At 40.9% G+C, this 27,370-nt stretch overlaps 1 protein-coding gene across 1 annotated transcript in view; it reads left to right on the top strand.

Annotated features, from left to right (window-relative positions):
- Positions 1-26,779, top strand: part of EPAS1 (endothelial PAS domain protein 1) — a 75,411-nt gene extending 48,632 nt beyond the window's left edge. The window contains exons 3-16 of the mRNA XM_084202084.1: positions 4,054-4,205; positions 4,799-4,883; positions 5,374-5,492; positions 5,588-5,790; positions 13,794-13,900; positions 18,592-18,739; positions 19,489-19,697; positions 20,021-20,208; positions 21,069-21,179; positions 22,803-23,287; positions 24,379-24,502; positions 24,592-24,709; positions 25,277-25,459; positions 26,169-26,779. Of these exons, the coding sequence (XP_084058210.1) occupies positions 4,054-4,205; positions 4,799-4,883; positions 5,374-5,492; positions 5,588-5,790; positions 13,794-13,900; positions 18,592-18,739; positions 19,489-19,697; positions 20,021-20,208; positions 21,069-21,179; positions 22,803-23,287; positions 24,379-24,502; positions 24,592-24,709; positions 25,277-25,459; positions 26,169-26,320 (2,384 nt within the window). The 3' untranslated portion in view covers positions 26,321-26,779. The remainder of the gene's footprint in view (positions 1-4,053; positions 4,206-4,798; positions 4,884-5,373; positions 5,493-5,587; positions 5,791-13,793; positions 13,901-18,591; positions 18,740-19,488; positions 19,698-20,020; positions 20,209-21,068; positions 21,180-22,802; positions 23,288-24,378; positions 24,503-24,591; positions 24,710-25,276; positions 25,460-26,168) is intronic.
- The last annotated feature ends 591 nt before the right edge of the window (positions 26,780-27,370 follow it).

Below are 27,370 nucleotides of genomic sequence, written 5' to 3'. Positions count from 1 at the left end.
CACCGATGACACCTTCTGGGGCTGTGTTTGCAAAGGACCTGGAAACAGTCGAAGGCATGAGCACCTTTGGTGTGTTCCCCAGTGCTGGAGCTGCACTGGGTAGGGGACAGGCAAGGGATAGATGGGCAACAGCAGAGGAGTGGCTCTGGAGGTACTTGGCCCCCACCTTTATGTGCCTGATAGTGCCTGCAGGTTCCTCGCCTTTGAAACATGAGCATGCCCTATTAAGTGCTACAAGAAACCTGTATCTGCCAGCTCCCCTTTCCTGCTGCAGCCAGACTGCTGAGGAGAAAGGAGGGGGTGCAGTGGGGTTTATTGAGTTACCAGGGAGGCTGGAGCATGTCTGCAAAACACCTTGGTTCTGCTTTTGGGTTAGGTTAGATGGGGTGCACAGCAGCACAGACAATCTTCTCTCCCTCCTCTCTGTCCACATCACAGATGCCTCCAGCTGGACAAAGATAATTTTAATAAAAACAGTGTACTCTGATCCCACAAACCCCTGTAACCACATGCTTTAAAGCTGACTATCTTTAAGTGCTGTGCTCAGCTCGGACCTTAAGGCTTTGAACTTGTAGCCCTGATGTGAGTGATCCATGTCCTCTGTGTGTGTTTGTATAAGTAATATAATTTATATATAGGGAAAAGCAAACTTAATCATCTGATAATACAAGTAAAGTGTTTGTCTTTCACTGTTGGAGGCATTTAAGAATACAAATGCTTTGAATAGCCTTCCTGCCTTTGAATGGTCATGTTTTGTTAATGCAAACTTAATGAGCTGGGAAAAAAAATGGAAAGGAGGGTCTGGGGTTAGAGCTGAAAAGTCATTTTTTTCTCTGAACCCACACTTGGCTGATTGTCTTGGGCTACAGCCATGATCCCTGCTGAATAAACCATTTGTTTGCTTCCGGAAAAGTAAAAAAAGACCCTTGACATTCTTTACGCAGCAGAAACAAGCTTGGGAGCAGATGGTCACTTACCTCTTTTTTTTTTTTTCTTTTTCCTTTCCTAAATGTCATTTTGGTCAAAGTGCGTACTATTCAAATATATTATTGTATATTTTCTGTATTTTAAATGCTAGTCCTGATGCAATTTCCTGAAGTCATTTGCTTTGTACTGAGAAGGAACTGGCCCCTGCATGTGTAGCCTGAATTTCAGTGCAAGGACGTGAAATGAAAATCCCCAGCCTGTGCTGGCCATCCCCAGGGAGCATCCTCTCTTCCCTGCTACCAGTCTTGTTGAGAGGCAAAGGGTGATAAACCAAGTGCTCTCCATAGCTCTGGGGCTGAGACCATTTCTTCCCTTGTTTGCATGATGCATGATAGGCTGCTGCCAGGTGTCGAAACCCAGGGCACCAGGAGTATTTCCCTATCTGCTCTGGGGTGCCCTGGCCCCCAGGGGAGCACTGACTTTGACCCTCATTCATGGAGAAAGTTTCCTAGATTTCAAGATAGACTAGAATCCACAGAAGTGTGAAATAGATTATAGAGAGTAGTGTAGGTGTATCACTTGGTGAGAAATTTAGGGTTTTGGATTTCTAGTATGTTGTGGATGGAAACAAGATGGAAGGCACAGGGTGTCATCCTGGGTTTCTTCTTCATGCTGCTTCTTCCTTCTTCTTCCTGGGTTTGGGTGGCATTTTTTAATTGGGCAGAAAAGCCTGTGTTGCAGGCTCTTTGGGATCAGTTATTGGGTTAAAAGGGAAAATAATCTAGGTGTCAGTTCTTAATTGGATAGTTTAGCCTTAAAAGTCCTTGTAAGAAGAGATTGTTAGCCATTTTGTGCTTTCTAATGAAAACCTGCCAAACTCACAGTAGTGAGACAGTTTTACTGGTAAGAAACAATAAACACTTGAGTCTGGACATGAACTCCCATCTCAAGTGCCTTCAATCCAGACCCAGAGAAACCAACAACTAGTACTGCCACAGCCAGGGAGGGATGTTGAGGAACAGGAGGATGCAGCAGCAGCAGCCAGCATCGTTTTTGTCACCACTTACCTGTTCCAAACAGCGCTTGCTGGGCTCTGCATTGCGACTGCTCATCCCTCTTGGTTCGCTTGCAGTCCATCCTCAGGCGCTAGCAGCTGCAGTTCCAGGAGCTGTACAGATCAAACTTATCCTTTAATCATCACTCATTAGTGCTTCAAAGTAAAAACTGCATTACTTTGGCTCAGCCTCTTCCCTATTCAAAAAAGCAACAAACCCAAACCATGTAACATTTTACAAAGCAATGCCCTAGTCCTGCTTCTAGACTTCTTGCAAAATGAGTATTTCAACAAGAAACGTGAAGGAATATGATCAATGTTCTGTTTCATTGAGGAAAAGAACAAAAATTAATGACTTCTCTCAAGTGCTAACAGAACAAACTGTAAGCTGAAATTGCAGCATTAAACCATCAAAGGAGAGCAACTTCTTCAAGGAATTTGTTTGTGTCCCACTGTTCTTGCAAGTAAGGCTGATGAAATTATGGTTGGAGCCTCTGGATGGCAAAATTGGTCGTGGGCTTGGCCTGGAGCACTCTTGTGCCATCAGGAAGGAGCACAGAGAGCAGAATAGCTTCAGCTCTTCTCTCATCATCCTTGCTGCCATGGGCTCTAGGGGATCTTTGATCTAGAGGGAACTTACCCATGGCTCTTTATCTTGAAGTTGGTTATTCCTTATTCTGAGACAATAAGGTGGGTTTTTTTTCTTCTTTTACTTGTTTTTTCCCTTCAAAATCAGAGCCTTACCATGACATTTGCAATGACTGATCACAAATGTGCAGGCTAACTGACAAAACTGTAAAGATGCAAGTCTGAGGTACACAGCATGTCTGAGGTACACAGACCAAATACAGTATCTGTAAGTGTTTTTGTAAAACACAATTCTAGAAGTTTCACATAAAGCATCTCAAGAAATCAATGGGCCAGCTCCTACACAGAAATTTTTCGGTACTACCTGTCTGCATGTCATTCCCTGATGGCTACTTATTCATGGAGCTGAGACATGCTTAGAAGCATAGAAGGGAAAATGGGCATTTGTGACTGGCATCAGGGGGAGCAGTGCCTGCCCCCTCTCCCTCTGCCTGCAGTTTTGCCACGTGCTGCCTCCCACTGCACTGGATGGGCTGTGTGGAGCACACGTGATGAGGGCATCACGGGGCCATCGATTGTGGCTACGCTGCAGCCAAAAGGTACCAGGAACACAGATAACTGAAAGAAAAATAGCTGCAATGAATATTCTAGCACAGCCTTAGGTTTCATGTCCGTCCCAGAAATTAGTAAGATGTACTAGGTTCATAAATCTGCACAGGCAAACATCTAGGCAGAGTCTGAGGCTCTCCTTGCAGGACAGGGGAAATGAGGGTGGGTGATGAAGCTTGTCAGACTTGGGTGGAGTGAGGCATAGGAAGTCCTAAGGTCTGCAGTTGAAAAAGCAGGTATCGGTGAGATGGATCTGTGGTTTTCCAAGGAATACTGAGATTTATGGGATGACAAAACCCAGAATGACTTCAAGGGAGCAGTTTTCTACTTTTTCTATCCAAAGTAGTGTTAACAGATGTGTCTGTACTGAGTGAAGAGGTCTATTCAGGCATGTTTTGTAGGAGCTGTATTCCAACTTTTTAGAAAGCCTGACCTGATGGAAGAGTCCTGTCAGGTGTTTGTTAGGGATGCACAGATTTATGTACCTTCTGTAGGGCTTGCCCTCTACCTCGTGCCTGTTAGGAGCTACAAATGTTGCAAGTGGCCAAGAGAAAGTGCACAAAGAAGATGCACTTCAGCCATCCACATCTGCAGGTGTTAGTGACTGAAAACACATCTTGCAGAAACATGCTAAAGGCGAAGAGAGGGTCTTGCACTTGCCAGAACATTTAGAAAAGTATCTCCTGCCTTTCTAGTGATAAGGACATCCTTTTCATATGCTGTTCTGAAGGCCCCACCAGAAGAGATTTGTTGAAAGGAAATTTTAACAGCATAAAAATATTTTATCGCCTTGTAACTGGATGTACTTGCATTGAAAAAGGCTGGCTGGGGTGTTGAAGGCTTTAAATGATTTTTTTTCTTTTTTTTTTTCTCAGTATGTGCTGACAATGAGAATGAACTAGAGGCAGACCAGCAGATGGACAACTTGTACCTGAAAGCTTTGGAGGGATTTATTGCTGTGGTGACACAAGATGGAGATATGATCTTTTTGTCTGAGAATGTCAACAAGTATATGGGTCTTACCCAGGTAACTTATTCCCTTACACTTTCCTCTCTTTGTAATACAGTTCATAGAAAGAACTCTTATGTCTAAATGCAGAAAACCCAGCTATGTGTCACTGCAAGAAAAACTGGAAATAAAATGTCTTATTTCTCAGGCAGTACCCTGCACAGCAGACTACATGTGTTGCAGGTTCCCTCTCCCTATCTAGTTGTAGTGTCTTTGGTGACTGCACAGTTACCTTTCTACATCTTTCTAGGGAGATGAGAAGGCATTTATTCTACTTGTGCCTTAGACTATGGGGCAAAGGGGATAGAGCTGCTCTTTTTGGTCCCCCCTTTTCTGCTTTGTGGATTGGGAGTTTTGTCCTGTGTCAAAAATAGCAAGAGGTGTTGACTGTTAACTGCACTGTGCAAATTCAAAGATAAGAGAATTATTCTGGGGTGAAAATGAGGAGTTATGCAGAGGATAAATAAAGGGTGGGTCATGGGATTTGTGTCTGTGAGCATCCTGTTGATGCACTTAGTTCTAGTGACCAGTTTCATTTCAATTGTATTTAAAAACAGATAAATACTTTCAATTGCTTTGATTTGCTATGTGTAGTTCTTACATCCACACAGGTGGAACTCACTGGACACAGCATTTTTGACTTCACTCATCCATGTGACCATGAGGAAATTCGAGAGAATCTGAGTCTGAAAAATGGTAATAATGAAAATGCAGAAGTCCTTGTTTGTTTTTGAAATAACCAAATTAAGTAAATGAATAGCAAAAGAGATCTGTTCATCATGGTAAAAGGAATTTTCATCCCTACAGTAATCATTAACTCCTATTCAGTGCTTTACAGATTCATTTTGTTTTGCCAAATACTGCTTAAATATGATAGTACCAAGAAACTGTTTGTTTAGTGTTTCCCTTTCATCAAGTTTAGACAGGTATAATGTTTTCAGTTGTAATGCTGTGGAAAGATTCACGTACAGCAAGCTGAAACATAGGTTTAAAATGCACAAAGTCCACTTAAAGTTTTAGGTCTGAGCTCTACAAAGTGCTCTGCAATGGTCCAAGCATCTTTGATGGCCTCTGCAGGTAAACGATCTGAGAATTAGTCTGTTATTTCTGTTGAATCGTTCGTGCTTATAAGTAGAAGAAATCAAGAAGGAAAATGAGAAAATTAATTTGTCTTTTCCTTATACAGGTCCAGGCTTTGGAAAGAAAAGCAAAGAGATGTCAACTGAGCGTGACTTCTTCATGAGGATGAAATGCACTGTTACCAACAGAGGCAGAACTGTTAACCTCAAGTCTGCCACATGGAAGGTACAATATTTGAGCCAAATTAAGTGGGTTTGATTTTATTAGACATTTTGATGTGGAGAGAAAGTATATCCAAAGTTTGTTTCTTGTTATTTCAGGTTTTGCACTGCACTGGACAAGTTAAAGTGTACAACACTTGCCCTCCTCACACTCTGTGTGGGTATAAGGAGCCTCTTCTCACCTGCCTTATAATAATGTGTGAGCCTATTCAGCACCCTTCAAACATCGATATCCCCCTGGACAGCAAGACCTTCCTGAGTCGCCATAGCATGGACATGAAATTCACCTACTGTGATGACAGGTATGTTCCACTGCCTTTTCCTTTCCAGAGGTGCTTTTATCTTCTTGAACAAAACAAGCAGTTCTTCCAAATGTCTTGTGTGGACCTGGTAAGCAAGGACCAGAAGAAAATTCAGCCTGTTACCAAAACAGCTATTTAGTGGCTCACTTAATCCACCTCAAAAATTTCAGTTTGGGTGAAACTGTATTCCTGCTGTATTTCCTCATCCTGCCAACTGAGGAATTCAGTTTTACTGGCAGAAGATGAGGCAACTTGGAGCCACAAATGTCGGCTTCTTGGGGTTTAACAAACTGAAGGGTATGCAGGATTTCTGTTCCCGTGTTTTGGAGAGCATGTCCCGGGGCACGCCGTACGGACCTTAGTCAAGGACTGCTTTCCGGTTGGTTTGGCCCAGGATGCTGTTATCAGTTAGCTGGCAGGTGCTTTACGCTCTACATTAACCAAGAATTGCCAAGGCATCCAGAGTCCCTGCTGCTCTGAAATGGAGTTGCAGCCTCTTGCTCAATGAAAAGCAAACAGCCTTTATTGGTTATCTCCCTGCACCTTTAAGTGACGAAATGAAGGGGAGGGGAGGACCTTGGATCAGGCAAGGGGCTTGTCCTCTGCTCCCTATACCTCACTCTTGAGTGGAAAAAATGGAGATCCCTCTAGTCTCTACTTGCCTGACTGTCCTGGGACGGCATATTTCATGCCATCTACCTCTTCTCCCTGCCTGTGTGCTGTGATAACCATCTTCCGTGCCTGCAAGCGAGCCAGAGATTGCTTCCACTTGCCCACTTGTCTTTACTGCTGTGGATTTGTGTTTTGTTTGGGTTCTTTTTAAGTTTATGAGGTAATCCCTGAATTTAAGATAAACTTTTCGGCCTAAAGAAATTGGTCTCCTGAAATTCAGAGATGCTAGGAACCTCTGAGGACTGGAGGGTTATCAGTGAGATTATATACATGCTTGCAATTTACACAGAAACTCACAGGACCAACATCTTTGTTGATTTCTTCAACCTTCGAAGTTTTTTTTAAACTTTGCTAAGTAAGATTATTTTTTTAAACAATGTGATGAAGCAGCCATATAAACTTGCAGTGTTAGCAGCTGGGGATGAAAGCAAGATTGCAAGAGTGAAACTTGTGACTGACCTTCTGAACTCTCTGAGAACTGTGCAGCAAGTAACTAGAAATGATCTCTGATGTAATCACAATGAGACATTTTCCTATGTTAATATTATCAGCATGAAAATATTGAGATATCAATAGGATTTTGCTGCTGGAGGGAGTGACTCAATATGATAGTGACTCATTATTAAAAGAAATGTGCTCAGAATTTCTGGGGCCATTCATTGGCAGGTTGCAGGAGCACAGCAGAGGATTTTGCTTTATTGCAGCATTCACATGTCTCTGCAAGACTTAATGCATAAGCCATTATAAATGAGAGTTAGAGGGACTGATGCTATCCCATTAAAGAGACACATGCTTATTTTAAAAATAATGATATATTAGGCCTTGTCTTACATAGTGGGCATTTGATTTAGAGGGAAGATGTTTCACATGGCAGTGAAATACAACAGCTTCCTCTGGAGGATTAAACTTTTAGGGATTTTAAAGATTTTTTTCTCCAAAACCAGACTATAAAGTAGTACATCTTTCACTATATAGTTTTGGTTGGATGTTTCATTCCTGTGTTATTCAGATTTTGGTAAAACTGCATAAAGATAGGCAGGGCAGAGAAGGAGGAGTCTTCACAAACCTTTCAGGTTCTTAGCAGCAGATCCACATGCCCCTGCTTCCCTCCCAGAGGGATTCTGATTTCTCTCCAGCAGGCGACACATCACTACGCACATAAAAATGCAAAACACTCAGCTGTTCTTATCAAATTCAGTGCTGCTACACAGATTGCATTGAAGGAGCAGCTTATGCCAAGAATGTAAATCCAGGCTGGGGAGAGGAGGAGGGAAGGCAGCATGTGCCAGTCAGGTGCCTAAACTCTTTTCTACGTACTCTGTCCTTTCTGCAGCAACGCAGCAGGGCTGACACAGCTCATTGCTCCATAAGGGACAGTGTGCTTCCAGTTTAGGGCTGGTATCATGGGGGGCAGTGTGCCTCCTCTACCAGGCTTCTGCACTGGTCCTGATATCCTCCTTGCAGTTCATCTGGTGTGGACAGGTCTGCTTCCAGGGAGCATTAAGGTTTTATTTTGAAAGCACTCAGTCAAAGAAACTCTCAGATTTCTGAGTACATTCTCCTTAGGAAAGCTCATTGTCTGTCTGTCACAAAGCAACATACAAAATATGGGCTGGCTACCTTACAGCATTTTGTGACAAAAACTAATTGCCTTTTCCTTAGGAGGGTATAGGTTAGATGTAATATGAAGCAGGCAAGACTGGCCATCATTTAAAACATGTGAGACAGTAGCCCATATAATTTGCCTTCCAAAAATAAATTATGTATGTGGGCCTATGACTTGCCAGTTGTCAGGTGGGATATGTTTGTATTCTTAAAACAGTTTTTGCAAGGTGATGAGCCTGTAGAGAAAGGTTAGTGGATATGAATAATAAAAAAGGGTTGTTCTCTTAAATGCTTGCTTCAGCCATTCCTGGAGAGCGATTTAAAACTGTTCCCTTGCGCCACTTTTCTTGGCTAAGTGGTTTACAGGAAGGATTATTTTAGCTATAATACAGAAATGCTGATCAGTGGTACAATTTAATAATCCAAGTGAGGGTTTAGTTCAGCTGCACAATGCTTTTGTGTCAGGAAGGATTTCCAGTGAGGGTGTTTTAGTCAGAAGAAAAGGAATGTCTTTGTACAAAGGCAAACTTGTTACCTTGGTGGCATTGGCACTTACTTTCAAGGCATGGCTTGCTGTGGGGCGTCGTATGTCCCTGATTACTAGAAACCAAATTATTACATAACCTTTTCTTCTTTATCTTGACTGGGACATTTTAATGGTAGAGTTGAAGAAGACAAAAGGAGCAGTGTAGGATATGTAGTGATTCAGAACAGGATGGTGCAGGAAGATGCAATGCCATAGCATTGCCATCCCATATCAGTATTCATGTGGGATCCAGACTGTGCCCAACTGAGTGGAAACTGAGTTTGACTGTGTTTCCAGCTATGTCCCACTACATAAGAAATATGCAGGCACAGGACTTGGATGAGGATTTAAGTTAATTTGCCATTTGACTTTACTAGGGGAATACTTTTAAGTTAAATGGTAATGCAGGGAAGCATTTGAATGGACCTCCTGTCCTTTCATTCCTGCTAAGGGGAAGATGCAGTATGGAGACAAGTGAAGTGGTGATAAATGAACCCAAAGATCCCCATTTGCCAAAACTGAATTCTGGTATATGTCATATTTAAGAGAAAAACATGAAATACTTCTTTTGTTAATAACAAAACCTTGATTAAGGTAGACAAAATGAGTGGGCATGACAGTCCTGGTGAAGATTTTCATGGACACATGTAGTTTTTTCTGCCTCACAGGGCAGATACACCTGACCAGGCCATTCATACTTCTCAGTAGTGGCCAGGGTCCAAGGATTTTGCATTTTGGGTTTTTTTTTTCATTGGCTAGGGTTAGAGTAGAAGTAGCCATGAATATTTTTGAGAGGAAATGTGGTTAGTTGGCAAGACTGCCCCACTGCCTGCTCTAGCAGGCTGACAGAGTGCTTTACCCCAGGCATAGTGTCTGTGTTGGGCTTTATTATTTTTGCTCTCTTTTTTTTTAAACTCATTCTGCTTTAAGTATAACTTTGTTTTGTTTGTTCCTCTCAAGACCAATTTAACTTCAATAGCTTGGTAACAGTTTGAATACAGAAAGACTTTGTTAAGAGCTCCACACCCTCACACACAGCCTGCACAGGGCCCGAGGAATATACACCCAGCTATTTTTTATAAGCAGTAAACATTAGAACAGTCTTTCACAGAGCTTGACTTCTCAGGCCTGATGGTTCTTACCATACTATTTTAACTCAAGAAATAGTTTACAATAAAAAGCTCTGTCCTCCTATAAAGGGACAGAAAAGCACAATTTTAAGAAAAACAAAAATACTTGAACTAGCTCATCTTGTAGGAAATGCAGCCTCGAAGCAGTGGGTTTTGATTGCTTTGCCATGTCTCAAAGAGATAAAATAGGGCAAAGTTGTACAAACCTAGAAATAGGAGTCAGATCACTTGTTTCTTAATTGTGTACCCTAAGCACAAAATTTGCCCTTATTCTGTGTCCCAAAAATTCAATATTAAGATACTTATATATATTGTATATTTAAGGGAAGCTGAAATAGTGCTCAAAACACACTTGAGTAGTGGCAGCTGGGACAGATCTCCTACTGCAGATGGCTATTGCCCACCTCTTCACTGTGACCTCTGTACATCATGATGACAAGTTTAGCTCAGAAAACTGAAGTGCCAGTCTGGCAAAAATTAAGATTCCTCAAAGGTATTTGTGTTCTCAAAAACAAGTTGGTAACAGGAAAATAAACGGCCTCACAACCCACCTGTCATCTTCAACAAAAAATCATTATCTTACTAATGAGCATTCTACAGATGCAATGGAAACACAAAGCCTACCATGACAGGAATGCCATCCAAAACCACCACACAGTTTGTCTTCTAATTTTGTCATTCCACAGCTTGCATAAAAAGCAATTTTCTGTCCAGTGTCTAAATAAGAGAGAAGTCTTGTGCCTGAACTCAGTTGTGTAAATGATCCTTTGGTATTATGGGGTGTAGACATTTTCCCTATTTTCTTAGCTGTGTGCTCCTCCTTCTCATAGCTCCGTGGGATGCCTTTTCCTTTGCATTTAGTCCTCTGTGTGTTCACTTGGCATTTTGTCTTGCTAAGAGGCTCCTGTGGAGAGTACACAAAGTTTAGAGGGTGCACCTCCCTGGCAAACCTCAAAGTAATGCTCAGGTGAGGTTTACAAGGATCTGTGCTAAAGCACTCACTGCCTCCTGGCCCAGGGGCTGCTCAGGCTCTTGGCTTTGCCCAGTCTTCTCCCACACACATCTTGGGAGAGGCACAGGATGGGTGTGATGGATAAAGGGATAGCTGCCCACTTCAACCCTGGTGCATAATGTGGCATGAAATACACTAACCTGATTTCTAGCCCTGCACAGCCTGCAGCCTACAAGATTATTTTAAGCTTTTCAGGGTCAGCAGCACTGTGGGAGCAATAAAGGAGGGTGTGAACTGCCAATTTATGCACCCAAGACTAATAGAGATAACAACTATTGGAGAGAGAGTGTTTTTTATAAAACGGTGGTATTTAAAAATGTATTTAGGAAACACTGCCAGCCAGTTTTAGGGGGGTTTTGTGAGTGGGAAAAAGGAACATTCTGCAATTTTTTTTTTTTTAAATCACGTCAATTGGAGGAGTCTTCAGAGAGAAGTGGAATGAATCTGAGTAGTGTTAACAGATGAACAGAGCAGTCAGTGAGAGTATAGGGGCTGTTTAGCCACTTATTGTTATTTTTTAAAGTAACTATTTTAAAACAATTACTCTTCATTAGTATTTCACTATTACCAGGCGTGGGTTTAGAACTTATGTGGGATTGTGGGTAATTTTTTTATATCTTATTTTTCTCTTTTCATGTAATATGAAGTTGCTTGCAGTAGAAGATACTACCACCACTTGCTAACTTCCATCCAAGATTACATTAGATCTAATTAGATTTGACATTGTCACAGCAGGATTGCACCATAAGTCATCCTGTGCCATGGAATGACAAGAAGAGTAATTTTATGGTGAGGGTGCTCATTTGGACAGCAAGGAGCAGTTTGAGAAGGGGAATTACAGGACTGGAACACATGAATTTTGCATAGAGTTTACCATTCTCATATGAGAAGAGTCCCTCAGCCTGCTGTAGTGTGTATTTTTTGTTTGCTATCTCAGTTCCATTGCTGAAGTGGAACTTCCACTTCCATGGAGGCTGTAATGTGGGTTTGGATTTGCACTGGTGCTGCTGGCTTCTTCATGTTGTTTGTCTTCTCCCTGCTCAACCCCCACTTGGCTCTCAGCTCCCAGTGACTGGATTAAGAATAAATACTCAACTTCTTGAATTTTAAAATCCTTCCCCTTGCAGTGAACTCCAAAACTAACTGGAAAGGCTTTATGGTATTGAGCATTATATAGCCAAAGGCCAGAGTTTCTGATATTAAAGACCATGTATTTACACTGGTCCTGGCAAAAGCCCTGGTCACTTACACCAGTGTGTCCCAGCTGGTTGTGTAAAGGCAAGCAGCAACTGTATTTTGTGAGCCTTAATTTTATTAGGGCTCCTTCAGTACTTGTTGTTTCCTCCTGATGATTCAGCTTTGATGACCAATTCACTATGAGAAGTACTTTTCAGTAAGAAAGAAAAAACAACTGTGGTTTCAGAAAAAAGGTTAGATTTGAGTGGGATGCAATTTACAAACTCAGAAGCTTGTCAGTGGAGAGAGTAAAAGAAAACTCTTTGAAACCTGGATTCAAACATTTCCCCTTTGTTGGTCTAATTTTAAATGTAAATAAAACTGGAAACACAAACAGAAGAGTAAGTTTTTGAAGGGAACCTAATACAAGCTACAGCTTTTGCTCACCTGAAGTATTATAAACCCAGGTTTGTTCCATGGAAATCAGGACAGAGAATAGTCTTCAGTGACAAAACCAAGGTGTCCTGGGGCTATGAGCTATAGAGTTCTGTGGGGGTGGAGGCAGGGAAAAGCTGACTCAATACCTTGGCGTTCAAGCCATACACAAAATAGTCCCATCTTATGCGCCTTCCTTGCTGGAGGGGGATCCAGGAGATGAATGCCACGCTCTTGCTCTGTTTGTTTTACAGTATTTACATGTCTGTCTTGTAAAGACATGCTTGTGTCTAGAGGACTGGGCCAAAGCTGTCCTTCCAGGGAGTACACAAACCTGAGGATGTCTCTAAAATGTAGCAACAGCACAAATCAAATGTGGTGGTGGCACATAAAGCTATTCTGAGAAAATGGCATAAAACCTGGGCTCTGCCACTAACAGCTGTGAGGTGCTGCAAGATGTGACCATTCCTTGCAAACCTCCCAGCTTTTAAATGTTTATGAAAGGGGCACAATTAGTTTGTGAGCTGCTGTTCTCTGTATTACAGGTTATTATACGAATTTCAGAAGTAGGAAGAAGTCCTGTAAACCAGAAGATAATCTTTGCTTCTGAATTAATTTTGATGTACTTTTTTTTTAACTTACCGTGTTTCCTGTAAAGATGTGTGTGATGGTATTTTCAACTGAAATAAAACATTTTTCTTCCAAACCCCCTCATTAGAGAAAATCATCTGTACAGTTTGATGACCTATTTTCATTGATTCAGGAACTTGTGAATAATCTGGCCTTGCCTCAAAAAGACTCTGAAAAAAAGGTCTAGTTTTTGAGATCATAGCTTTCTTTGTGTAAAATCCTACTTAGTTTGTGGTTACTTAGTCACCCAAGTAACCTAACCCATATGCCAGAGTTTTCAAATGATTGAGAAAAGACTAGAGAAGATGAGCTTTTTTTTTTCTTTAAAGTGCCCATAATTTCTCACCTGACATTTTTATTTATTAAAAGCAGTGCCCAAACCCTTTCGTGTACGTTTTTAAAATGTACACATACTTTTAAACCTGGTGGCACCAACCACTACCCCCCTCACATGTATTTGATTTTCAGTGGTGGTTGTTGGGAGTTTCTGCATATAGTGGGCAGCTTGAAAACTTTGTCAGTAACAAATTAGAGATAGCATGCAATAGGCATAGGAGAATTTGCAGTGCACACACTAACATCCTTAGGAATTTTTGTTCCAGTAGTAAGACAAGGCAGTTTATTCTGAACACGGAGATATTTCAGAATGTGATCAGAAGTCCTCTATAGCTCCTCATGTGTCTGGAAGCTTAGAATTTCTCATTTTGCTTTTTTAATTCTGGTAGTTTGAAGACTTGAGCTGATACTGCCCTGCACACGTGAGCATAAGACTACAGTGACCTGAATTTTAAATACTTGCTTTTTTTTCTTGAACAAGAATAACAGAGTTGATTGGATATCATCCAGAGGAGCTGCTGGGTCGTTCAGCATATGAGTTCTACCATGCCTTGGACTCGGAGAGTATGACCAAGAGTCATCAGAACTGTAAGTCACATTCTTAATTTTTTTTTGTCGTTTGCATGTCAAGCATAAATTGTGGGTACCTCAATACATAGTTGAAAATACAAGTGCAGCCTGTGTGCAGATACTCTCCAAGAGCAGTATTTACACCAGGTAACTGTGCTTATCTAGCTGAAATCTGCTGCTGGTCCTTCCAGAGGGTCTGGGTTCTGCCATAATTAAAACTAAACTTGGATGTTAGAGGGAAGAATCACTGTCTCTGTAAGGTACAGTGCAGGGTTCAGCTGAAAATTTGAAAAGCTGAATTAGGCAGTTCTAGCCTGGTGAGAAGGGCATTTCCTGGTGGCTAAGAAAATTGGGATTGTTCAAAAAGAAAAAAGAAGGTATTGGTTGGGGTGACCTAAATGTGGCCTTCCAGTACGTGGAGGAAGCCTACAGGAAGAATGGAGAGGGACTTTTACAAAAGCATGTAGTGACAGGACAAGGTGGAATGGCTTCAGACATTCAGACAGAGGGTAGCTTTACATGAGATATTAGGAGTAAAGTCTTTAGTATCAAGGTGGTGAGGCACTGGAACAGGTGGCCCAGAGGGGCTGTGGCTGCCCCATCCCTGGAAATGCTCCAGGCCAGGTTGGATGGGGCTCAGAGCAACCTGGTCTAGTGGAAGGTGTCCCTGCCTATGGCAGAGGCTGGAACTAGATGATCTCTAAGGTTCCTTAAAGATCCCAAGCCATTCTATGATTATCTTTCTCCTGTGCTGTTGGACTCAGCAGAGAGCTAAAGGAAACTAGGAAGGGCTTATTGCAGTGGTTTTTTGAATGTCTGTCTTTTGCCACCAAATAGCAACTATCTCCTCCATCCAAAGTAGATGTGCAAGGAGATTTTAAAGGGATATTCATTATACACATAATTCCTACTGCCAGGAGCAACTGCTTCTTGATATTGTTATGCCTATAGGGACTGCCAGCTTTAGATATTCTTCAAGTATCTGAATTATTCTAGGAGCAGAGATCAGATCCAACATCCCTCTCTTCAGCAGGCCACACAGTTACAATTTCCATCTCTTTCATATCAGGTGTCTTAAGATAATTGGATTTAAATCTTCTGTCTCTGCCCTTAAGAGTGAGTGCTTTGGCTGGAGAAAAGGTAGTGCCTTCATGTACAAATGACATTTTCCCACCCTTGGCTGTTATGGCCCCTCAACCAGTTGATTAGAGAGTTCTAAGCAGCACATCACTAAAACCTCTGCAGATGCTCTTTTAATAGAAGCAAAACAAAGCAGCTACACTGGAACCTACAAGATCAAAAAACAAATCCCACACACCTTTTAGTTGCTGTGATGAAGGCCTCTGTCCCCAGGAAGAAGCCCATGACTTAGGCCATGTCTATAGGGAATTGGCCACCAAATAGACTTACAGAAAGTATTTCTGTACTTCCCAGAAAAAATTTGCAGCAAAGAATAGTTGTCTGACCTTAAGGGGTTAGCTCCAATGGCAAAGATTCAGGACAGTTTTAAGCTGAAATGTTTCTTGAAAAACTGTTTGGCAGTGATGAAAGTTGTGTGCTGTAAATCAGTGCTGATATGAATCATCCTGTTTCCAAAGCTGCTTAAAAGAAAAAAATAGATCAGCCCATACTCAGTGAGAGTTATCTGGGCATGTAATTTTTTAAATTGTTTCTTAGGTAATATGTTAGTGTTTTTACAAATAAAAATATTAATAAGTAGTATTTATAGATAAGATGTTAATATACTGTGCTCGGCTGTTGAAAGTCATCCTGTGAAATCAGGGGGTGTACAACACTGGTGCTTTTGAATCACTGAGTTGGATTTCTAAGAATAGGACACTACGGGGAGGGAGTAAAATGGGAGCTGGCAATCCATTTGGTAACAGGGAAGGGAGGGTGAGCAAACCCATCTAGTTAATGAAATGGGAGCACTGAGTTACTTGTCCATGTAAAGATTTCTGGAGAGTTTCTAGTACCCACTGTGACCAGGCATTAACAGATATTGCTTCTCACTCCAGCAATTCAGTTACCCTCACATAGTGCAGGGTGTGTGTCCAGATGCCATTTGTGCCCACTGAAAATGGCCATTTCCTACAAACCTGCTGCTGGGTACAAGGGCTGATCAAGAAGCAGAATGAGGGCAACAGGAAGTCTTAGAGGGTTGGTGTTACACCAGCAAAAGTCCCCAAGGCTCTGCACAGGTTATAAGTGTTTAGGATCAAACTGTTCCATTTGATTTATGGTAGCACAGGATCAGCATGGATTATCTTTTTACTGTTGAAAGCACAGGACCAAAGTCTGTTGCTGTGATAAATGTGATTTCCCACAACAGAACCATGAGTTTAAATCACCAGCAAATTTGACCCCTTTAGTTTTTCTAAGATAAATAGTTCCCACATCTTCTGGGACCATCAAGTCAGAGAACAACCACAAAGTGACAGCAAGCTGTGACTTGACAAAACACACATAAACCCTTCAAATAGGAAATGCCTGGGTTCCATATGTGTGCCATTGAGATGCTGCATAATGCAGGGTAACCAAGCAGGTATAGAGCTATACAGACCTTGTTCTTCCAAGCATGTGGCTATACAGAACTTACTCATTTTCTCTGGCCACATCCTTTTGTACATGGAAATAGCCACCTTCAAATTCATGTTCAGCAGACTTGCATTTATTACACAAGAATTTTCATTAGAAGTATGCTATGTATAGAGTATATCTCCTTGCAGTCATCAATTCTGCCAGTGCCCACCAGTTAGCAGAAATTCAGCAAGCTTTGCAAGGGAATCATGCTTTTGTGTTCTATTAAACTTGTCCTTGCCTTCCCCCGCTTTCTCCCCACAAAGATAAGGAATATAATTGGAGCCTATTTCATTGACATGTAACTAGTTCTGTACAGATACAGGTAATGTATACTTTATAAAAAGTAAAAAAAATAAAGAGAGAAATGAGAAGTTCACTCTGAAGGCAGAACCTTAAGTGTAGCATTGATAACAGAGTCAGCAGTTACAAGTGTATTAGTAATTTATGAGATTACCCCCCAGAGGGATTCTGCTGTACTTTATTATATCAGAACATGAATGCTTTGAATAATAATAATAAAAAAGATTAAAGCAGTAAAAGGCTTCTTTGTAATGTAACAGGCGCCTACACTGTGACTCTTATTGATGAGCTGATGATTAGGAAACAGTGTAATTATGTTTCACAAGCAGAGCAGAACAGTCCAGTCACTAAAACACTTTGAAATGAAAGCCTTTTGATTTTGTTCCACCAGAAGTATTTAATCAATAAAAGTAATGTTCTACTTTGTCTAAATAAATTAAATGAAGGATGATTAAATACTCCTAGGAAGAAAACAAACAAACTTCAGAAATAGAAGGATAAACACAGCAACAATTATCTGCGAAACAGTTGTTGTATTTCACGGGACTGGAGTTGTACATTTGTATGGTGGCGATGTAGGAGAGGCTTCTTTTAATGGCCACACTCACAAGGAATTTTTCTGTAAAAAGACCATGGTATCAATTTTCCAGTCCACCTGAGTCAAATTGCATTTTTTCTAGGGCATTAGTTTGATGGCATACTTCTTTTGGATGTAAAAGCTGTTTAAAAGGAAGGGTTGCCAATGCGTGGTCAAAGGTTTTGTTTGGCCAGTTCCCACTTCTGCTGCTATTCAGTGTGACTATGTCTGCTTACAAGTACAAGCTCTTACTAGTGCAAGTACTGCTTGTCTACTCCAGCCCGATTTTTTTTGCCATTGATCAACATTATTTTTCCTTCACTGACAGCTTTGAATTACAACAGACAGGGCATCATAAAACCTTACATCTCAGAAGTCCAATGCTCCACACTGAAAACTTCTCTGCAAATATTGCAAAATATTGGGGGATAGCAGGGCAACAGATTTCACCCTTCAAACATTTAGAAGCTATAAACTCAAGTTGTACTACTGTCAGTTTATAGTTTGAGAAACAATGGATAGTTCAAAAAAGAAGAGTTAGATAAACATTACTTGATTTGGTCACGGGGGTCTTGGCTTCTTCTAGGCTGCTAATTCCAAGGTGCTTGGAACAGCACAGTTCAACAAGAGGAAGAAATACAGTAGTTCAGCTTTTTTTTTTTCCTAGACACAGCAGTTCTGTTTACTATTCTTACTTATTCTTTTGATACCTTTTTAAGAGTGATATTACTACCATAACATCTTAATTTAAAAAAAAACTTAATGAATAGAGCTTTTAAATCACCTGAGTTTTGTATTTATTGATTACCTAAATAAGGAAACTATAGTTTTTTCAACAAATTCACTTTTCTACAGCTCAATTACCGAGACACTTCTACAATGGGGACTCAAGAAACATGCAGACAGCAGGCATTATTTTGGGATATTATATTAAAGATATTTGATTTGATATTTGAGATACTATATTACATTTTTTTAATTCCACATTCTGATCTGAAGATTCAGGCCATCTCAAAACTCAAATGCCAGAATTCAAATTTTCAGTCTTGAGTAGAAGCCTCAAATGAACGGCCCCTTCTATGTTTAAAATGGGTGAATTTTCCCAAAGTTAAGCACATCCCTTGCCCACAAATGCTTCAGTGCGCTTCTGCGTAATGAAACCTCAGAAGTGGGTGTATTTAAAACAAGTGTTACACGTTGTGTATTCCCGTCCTGATGCATTATTTATATCTCTGCCCCCTTTTCTCAGTGTGTACAAAAGGTCAAGTAGTGACGGGCCAGTACCGTATGCTGGCCAAGCACGGGGGATACGTGTGGCTGGAGACCCAGGGAACGGTGATTTACAATACCCGAAACCTGCAGCCCCAGTGCATCGTCTGCGTCAACTACGTGCTCAGGTGGGTTCAGGGCACACGTGTGCATTCACGTGCTGCAGAAACGCAATGTTTGGAGGAACTTTCCAAGGGTCTATTTATTCAACGTTGCTGGTCCAAAATCAGTTTAGTCATGTTTGTTCAGTCCTGTTTACTGATGTTAGACATCGATGAAAAATGTGGCATGCCTGTTCCCATGCGCACTGTTGAAATACACCACAGCCTTTCTCCTTTGCAGAGCGACTGCTGTGCTTGCACAGCAGAGTGTACGGTCTGCACCGGAGATTTTATTGTGTAACACAACTGCTAATGTGTTTTGTTTTTCTAATGCTGTGACCAAGAGATAAAACTAAGTAGTAACTGTATCATATGTTGCTAGGAGAAGCTGGTTACAGCCTTAAAAATCAGGACCAATCAGAAGTCTTGCCTTCATTTGGCAAAACTCAAGTTTTTTTTCTCCTAGTTGGGGCCAAAATAGGAAATACTTATTTGAGTGATAGTCTGGGTCATTACAGCCTCAACTACATCCCTTTAAAAAGCAGAGCAACAAAGCCCTGAGTATTCCCACAGAAGTCCTGACCACACTCTCTGCGTCATCCGAAATGGTGGTGCTCAGCAACGCTGGAACTGTGCCTCGCCTGTCGAGAGCCTGGCACGCAACCGAGAGGCCAAAGTGCTCCTATAGCCCCAGCTTCAGGGAGCTTGTGCTGCCTACTTTATCCACATCTTTCACCTTTATGGTACAAAATGCCTAAAACCTGTTATCCCTTTAGTGAAATTGAGAAGAACGATGTTGTGTTCTCCATGGACCAAACAGAATCACTCTTCAAGCCTCACCTGCTGACAATGAACACTGCCTACGACAGCGGCATCCCAGCGACAGAGAAGAGTGACTTCTTGTTTACTAAGCTAAAGGAGGAACCAGAGGAACTTGCTCAGCTGGCACCAACACCTGGTGATGCCATTATTTCCCTGGATTTTGGTTAGTATTTGTATAAATTATTTTTGTGCAACAAAGAACCACATGTGAGCCTACATTTAGAAACTTAATAGACAAAGTCTGTTTGCTGTGTGTACAAATTGTGAGTAATGGCTAAAAGAGTTCACATGCTCACAACAGTGGAAAATTTCTGTGAATGAGAGCAGGATCAGGCTTTCTTGCTGACTAAATAACGTGCATTAAGTCTATGCCAACTTATTGTCATGGCAACTAGGAGCAGTGTTTACTTTTATGAATAGCTGCAGTTATATCATAACACTGCGCCAGCTAAAAGTATTCATTAATATTGTTAAAACCCCATCCAGGGGCACAGAAGTTTGAGGAAGCCCCTGCCTTCACCAATGCTGTTTTGACACCAAACAAAGCATGGCCAATGGAAGTGAAAAGCCACCCTGCTCAAGGTGAAACGCTGACGATACCATCCTTTACCATGCCTCAGATTGCACCTGGCAGCAGTACTCCAAGTGCAAGCAGCAACAGTAGCTGTTCCACGGTAAGAAGAGCTTAAAAAACATTAGAAACGTGTTATGTTTTGTATCCAAATCCCATCAATATATATAGACAACATTTTTGTGTTTGCAGTCCTGTCTCACTTCTTATTAGCAAGGCCCAGAGTATCTCTATTCTTCCTACACTGCATCATGCTTTAAGAATTAATAGCAAAACTATGCAATGGGAACAATATCCTGGCTTCACACTGTAGTCCACATTGTCTCCCAGCTGTCCCTCTAGTAATTACTGTAACATATAAAACAACTAGTAGGAGAACATGCTACCACCTTTCATGGAGTTAGCCTTCTGTAAAAAGCCAGTGTAAAATTGTGTGGCCACTGGGATCATTGCCCCAGAGCCATCCTCCTTCAGTTAAGTAGAAGCTGTAGCTTTTAGGAAGCTTAGCCAAGTCAGGCTTTTGAGAGCAGCTCCTTGGAGCTTCCCACTGAAGAAATGAATCTGCTTCTGTGGCACTCCCCCAAGAACTGGAGCCACTCTTACCAGTGGGCAGCCAGTCTTAAGAAAAGCACAGAGGTATTGCTAAGCATCTTCTTTCTTGACAAACTATTTAAAGGTGTACATTTCTTGTTCCTCGTCTAAGCTGCCAAAAAACATTTAAAATAGGATGACAACTAGGTTCCTGTAAGGGGTGCCTATGTTTTGCACTGACAATCTTGTGTCAGAGAAAAGCTTCTGATAGAAGTGGACAGTTTTGGGTTCTGAGCACACTAAATACACCGTCTGCCCACACTAAATACATGTCACTTTTCATAGGAAAGATCTGTATGGTATAAATGACATGATGCTAAGCCAGTACTGTGGTTGTCTTCCTGCTTAGAACAAATTGTTATTTCCATGCAGCCCAGCAGCCCAGGAGATTATTACTGTTCTGTGGATGAAGATCTTAAGATCGAGGTGATTGAAAAACTTTTTGCCATGGACACAGAATCAAAAAGTCAGTGCACCTCCCAGGTAATGAACTCTCTCTTCTAAAATCCACCAAGGTCAGTCTCCTACTAGTAGACATGCTGCATGTTGTGTGTGCAGATATTGCATTTGCACATGCACACCAAATCTTTGATGCACATTAACAAAACAGTGCCCTTTCAAACGCTGCCATGTCAATCTCTGTCCCTAACTCTCTGAACACAAGGTTTGGAGTGGCGGCACTGCTAAGAAGAGAGGATCACCAAGGAGATTTCAAAATTTGGAGGCTTCTGTAGATTGGATAAGGAATATAAGCAGCAGCAATTTGTTTTTAAATGCAGCCAAATGACTAATGAGTAAACATCCTTTCTAGAACAAAATATAAATAAACTAATTCTTGCAAAACACCCAAATGAGAGAGGAATGCCCCTCATAGCACACATCTCCTTTAACTACAAATTGGAAACTCATTTTAGATATATGCTTCCTCTTTTGCCTCTTGGAGGTTTTCAGAGAGACTTGAAAATTACATACACATAAAGTAATACATAGTCTCCATCTCCTGCATTCTAATAATGATGTAAGTGTAGAAATTTCCCCTATAAATAAATAAACCCACTATTACAACATTACAGCAAGTGAGCTGATTCAGCTTGCTTAACTTTAGATACCTAATTGAAATGCTTTGTGAAGAGCTTATGCTTTATAGTCAAGAGAAGGGAACAGACACTGCTGATTGGTAGCGCAGACCTCACGCTCATCTCTATTTATTAATCCTACAGATTAATAACCTTTGGGATGCTGCTGCCCAAATTAGGTATTTCAATTTGCTAACATAATTTGCAGGCTTAGCTAGGCTGTAATCCATGTACTGAAGAAATTTCGTCTAAGTCTGGACATAGAAATGAAAGCAAGAGTGGACAGATAGGAGAGAAGTGTGGAGCAGGATGAAACTCACTGCAAGACTTCACATGCACAAACTTCAGTATTGTCAGATTCAGCATCTGCTTGCTCAGGTGTGTCCCACCACATCAGCTGCTCTGGTGGGAAAAACAAGTATTATAAAAGTGCTGCAGGGGTGTTATGAGCTGACTGGGGAGCCAACATTGATTATCCTCTCCGTTCGGCTCTGGTCAAATGCTAGGAGAAGTGAATGTGGGTGTGACTAGTCCTCCAAGGCAAAAAAGAATACAGATTTAAGTGTGATAATGTCCTTCTGGCCAAATTTTTTCAACCCTTGCATTTTTAGACACCATTTTTAATGTAGCTGGACTACAAGAAAGCTGTGTTTTCTATATTAACATGAAAAAGCCTGAGGTTGAACTACACACCACATGTCGTAGAGTCTTGGCAGACAAGTTATTCAAAGCTTAGAGAAACAGCATCTACTTCAGATCCTAGTGATGCTGGAGGCTGCATGCAAGCTGCTTTAACAAATATTGCTCCTCTGGGAGGTTTTTTCCTTAATTTTGCTGATGATGATACGATGAACATGTATGCTAGCATAGAAATAAAACACCTTTAAACAGGAGTTGGATGCTTTCATTAGGTAAATTTGGCATACAGTGATTTTTCAGCTTTGTATGTATTAGTATTCCATATCACACTAACTACCACAACTATTAGTAATTTATAGTTTCTTTATGAACTTACTTCATCTTTGCACAGACTGACTTTAATGAACTGGACCTTGAAACCTTGGCTCCTTACATTCCTATGGATGGAGAAGATTTCCAGCTCAGCCCCATCTGCCAAGAAGAAAGTCCTCTCTGTGAAAGTGCACAAAATACCCAGCAGCATCTAAGTAGCATGAGTACCATCTTCCAACCCCTCACTCCTACTTCACAGAATCAGTTCCTCCCAGAGAAATATTGCCCACAGCTATCAAATGAAAAAATTAACTCTGGTCATGGGTCCCTGTCATCGGTGTTCTTCAACAATATGAACAGGTCATCGCTGCCACCGTACCATGACCAAGCCAGCACTCCCCTGTCTTCAATGGGAGGAAGATCAAACACCCAGTGGCCACCTGATCCCCCATTAGAATATGTTCCTGCAAAATGGAGACTCATGGATAAATACTCAGGATCCCTATCAAGTTCCCCCTCGGGCCCACCAATAACTTCTCAGAGAGTGCCCATATATAAAAAAAGGTATGTGTTTCTGTGGTATAACTATGTATATTTACCAAAAAAATATTTTGGGAAATAAGAAGGGTCATAATCTTGAAAATTAATTTTTCTCAATTCAGCTGAAACAATTTGTTGCAACCGGCATCAGACTGCAGCTCTGGGGAAATTATTGTGGTGCTCTCCCAGTGGCAGTGAGTCTGGAGGAAGCAGAAGTGGGCTAATTTTTCATTGCCTGTAAGGATAGGCAAATGAATTTCCTGCTGGTCCGGTTAAAATTACACCAGTTATTTTGCAAAGCATGCTTGACTTTATTTAAGAACAGTACCAAAAAGACTTAACTGGTACAGCACTAGCAGTACACACACATACTTTCTTACCTTGCATATATTTTCTGCACAATAGAAAATGGGGAAGAGAGAGGAATGAAAGTACATTATTGCTGGCATTTGCAAATACTACAGCCAAGATTTAAATTGCAGGCTCTTTTTCTACAACGTTTTTGTTTGTTTCTTACACATGTGAACAGTATGTGATGAGATGTAGATCAGAGGGCGCAGTCCTAGAAGTTGCCTCATAGCTAGAAGTTTCTCTGTAGCTCTTGACTTTCAATGTTGCTCACACTGACATGTTCAGGAAGTACATAAAATAGCAATTTCATTTTTAAACATGAAGCTATGCAGTTTGCTTCTTGGGATTTCTTGTTGGCAGAAATACCAGCGTCTGAATATACATCTGGAAAGAAAGGGTTTGTCCCCAGTCAACAACTTGTGTGTTCATACTAAGCGCATAAAGCAAGGGAACATGCAGAGCTCCCAAATCCAATTCTTAAAAATTACATTACTCTCTTTTCCACAGCATTTTTTTGTCTGCCTGGAGATCCCTACAGGCTGTTTATGCTAAACTTTCCTAAGTCTTTGATCCCAAATGCCAAAAGTTTCTAAAGATGGTAGGATGACTAATAACAGGAAATAAAAACATTTGATGTTTGAGATCTGTCCACTGGCAAGTCTCAGACACTTTAAATGTTGTTAAATGAAAGAATAATCTGTATAAATGAACCAGATTATTTCGATTTGCTTTCCTGTGCACTCACAAAGATGTCCTCTCCACAGGCCCCTGGATGCTTTTGGACAACGAGGCATAGATATAAACCCAGCAAGACTTGCTCTGTCTAACAGTTTGAAACTGAAGCGACAACTGGATTATGAAGAACAAGCCTTGCAACAGCTGAGCGGGGTAATCATAAGAAATGCATCCCCTTCTCCACTTTGGACTCACCATAGTCATCAGTGTAATTGTTCGTTTTGCTTCCCTTCTCATTCTAGGGAGATCCATCTGTCATTAACCCATCTCACTTAATGTGGAAGAGAATGAAATTTCTCAAGGGGGAAAACTGTTCCTTGGTTACAGAAAAGAAGTCTCTCAGCACAAGTGTTCTTACGGGTAAGACAAAAGAGAGTGGTTTTGCAATGTTACATATTGAAACACCATTTTATGACAAGTTGAATAGGGAAAAAAGCTATTTCAAAAGGAAATGTAAATAAGCTCTGTAAATATTACACTAAGCTAAAATTAAAGACCAAGTTGTATCGCTAAGAGCTGAACAATTTAAAGGTACATTTGATAAATACCATTTAGTTGGTTTCACGGATGTTCACACACTTGCTTCGGAGGGAACAGAAAACAGCTTGATGGAGCTGTGTTTACCTCCTGCTGATCCAAGGTGTGAATATCTCACACCTCGTCTGAGATGTGAATATCTCACATCTCAGAGATAGAACAGATACTGTTTCTCTACAACACTGTTTCCTTACACAAGCTATCTTGACTGCAGTACTACTGCAAGAGCTGGGGCTATTTCTAGATTTTCTTCGTGATAAGATGCAGATTTGCCTATGCTGTAACACCATCACACTGATGTTCACTTTGCTTTGGATCAGTATTACCTACTATAATTATTGCACTGGCTTCATTTAGCTTTTTCTTTTTCCCTTACTATTTAAATAACAGATGAATTTTTCTGTAACTCGAGAGGTCTGAGCCAACCAATGAATCAACTGCAGCAACAGCAGCAGCAGCATCAACCCACCTGTGACAGTCCGGGTGAGAATTTGAAAGCAGGAGCGTTTCCCCCTCTATTTTACAATTCCCATTGTCAGGACTACAGTGTCCAGCCAGCTCATAAAGCATCAGGTAAGAGCTGTCAAACACAGAGATTGGAAAATGTTGGTATTTTGTTCCAATACCAATTCCATGAAAAAAAAAAACCCACAAAAATGTGGAGGAGAAGGATGATGAAAATCAAAATACAGCACAAAAAAATCAGTTTTGTGGCTTAGGGTGAAACTGTAATGTTTACAGTTGTAATATATGAGAAAAATATTTTTACCCTCCATTTCAGTTACAGTTAACACCTTTTTATCTTGGAGGACCCGTCATCCTCCATCCACACTCTTGTCTTGTGATAGAATTGATTATTACATGGCACTAAACCACTTTGCTGCAGCACTGATATGGAAGTTTGTTGGTTAGACTCTTAACATGCGCCTTCTAAATGTTGAAATAAGTAATTAAAGGGGAAATGTGTCTGTTCCTTTTAATACATGAGAGGAGTGGTGTCAATTAAGAAACCATGTCTTTTACTGCAGCTTTTTTCATCTGCACCAATAGTTTTTCTCAGAGCAATCTCAGTTTGGGGGTGGAGGTGAAAAACTGCGCTTGTTTGTGTGACACCCTTGCAGCAGTTTAAGGAGGGGCAGAGCACACGTTTGCTCTGACACCTGGAACTGCTGGTGGTTTGAGGCATATTGACATAAAAACAGAATGAAACTGCTGTAAACAGAAGAGGTGGGAGGAAACGAGTGCCCTCTCTAGTCTCATCACCTTCACTGCTGTGTTCCAGGTCTGACCAGTCGCCTGCTGGGGCCCTCCTTTGAGCCCTACCTGCTGCCTGAGCTGACGAGATATGACTGTGAGGTGAACGTGCCTGTGCTGGGCAGCTCCACGCTGCTGCAGGGCAGCGAGCTGCTCCGAGCGCTGGACCAGGCCACCTGAGCGACCCCGCCATATTCCACGGCCTATACTGTCCAGAACAGCTTCTGGTTTGAAATATATTTTTGCAGGTAGACAATTTCTAATACCAGTACACTTTTACAGGATTTTACTTAGATACTGAAGCTGTCCACATTACCAAATAGTGGCCTTTTGAAGTTACTCACTTTATTATTCATATTAAAGAAATACATCTACTGTATTTTCTCTATTGCAATTAAAGTGGTGTTTAGAGAGTTTGATTACCCTCCTCTTATCTCATTACCTGTAATTTATAGTCTGGATTTTTTTTTTTTTTCAAATTTCATGCTAATAAAAAGCTGTGGTATAAATGCCTCATCATGTGATACTTTGGCTGCAGTACTGCAAAGATATATTTTTATTGCCAAAGATGAATGAAACAAATTTGATCTCCAACCACAGTTTTTTGTTGATCTGCCAAATTAAAATCGTTTGAGTCTTTCTGTTTTCCAGCATTTATTTTATTGTAACTTTAATAACCTTTGGAATAGCATACTAAGGAAAAATCCTAGCCTTCTGCCTCCTATCCCTTTCCTTCATTTTTATACACTTTGTTGAAAGAAATGTGAATGGTGAAATGCAATGTTTGTGGGTATCTGTGAAAGTTGCACGTTTTAAGCTTTTTTTCCTCATAAGCAAGCCCCATTCTCAGCTGCCTTAACCTGGCTTAGCTCTACAGCCAAGGGAGTCCTACAGATTTGCCCCAGTGGAGGATTTAGGCCTGTGTTTTCGTTTGTGTTGAGGTTTCTTGTTTTGTTCTTTGTTGTTGCCTTTATTTTTTACACAAAACAGATTTTTTTTTTAATTATTATCTCTCTGGGTCAGTTGTTAATCATCTCTTGGTACTTTTGCTATATCTATAACACAACTACTTTAAGAGCTGTTTCTGCTAGGAACTTGTAGTATTTGTTATGCTGTTGCTGATATTTCAGGAATCAGAGCAGTGGCCAGTACTAACACCTCTGATTATTGTTACCCTTTTTCATTTTATATGCCAGATAGCAATATAATTGCAATATTGAATCAAAAAAT

Source organism: Fringilla coelebs (assembly GCF_963513975.1).
Source record: "Fringilla coelebs genome assembly, chromosome: 3".
In the NCBI taxonomy this organism is placed as follows: Eukaryota; Metazoa; Chordata; class Aves; order Passeriformes; family Fringillidae; genus Fringilla; species Fringilla coelebs.
This window is presented reverse-complemented; position numbering and strand designations above follow the sequence as displayed.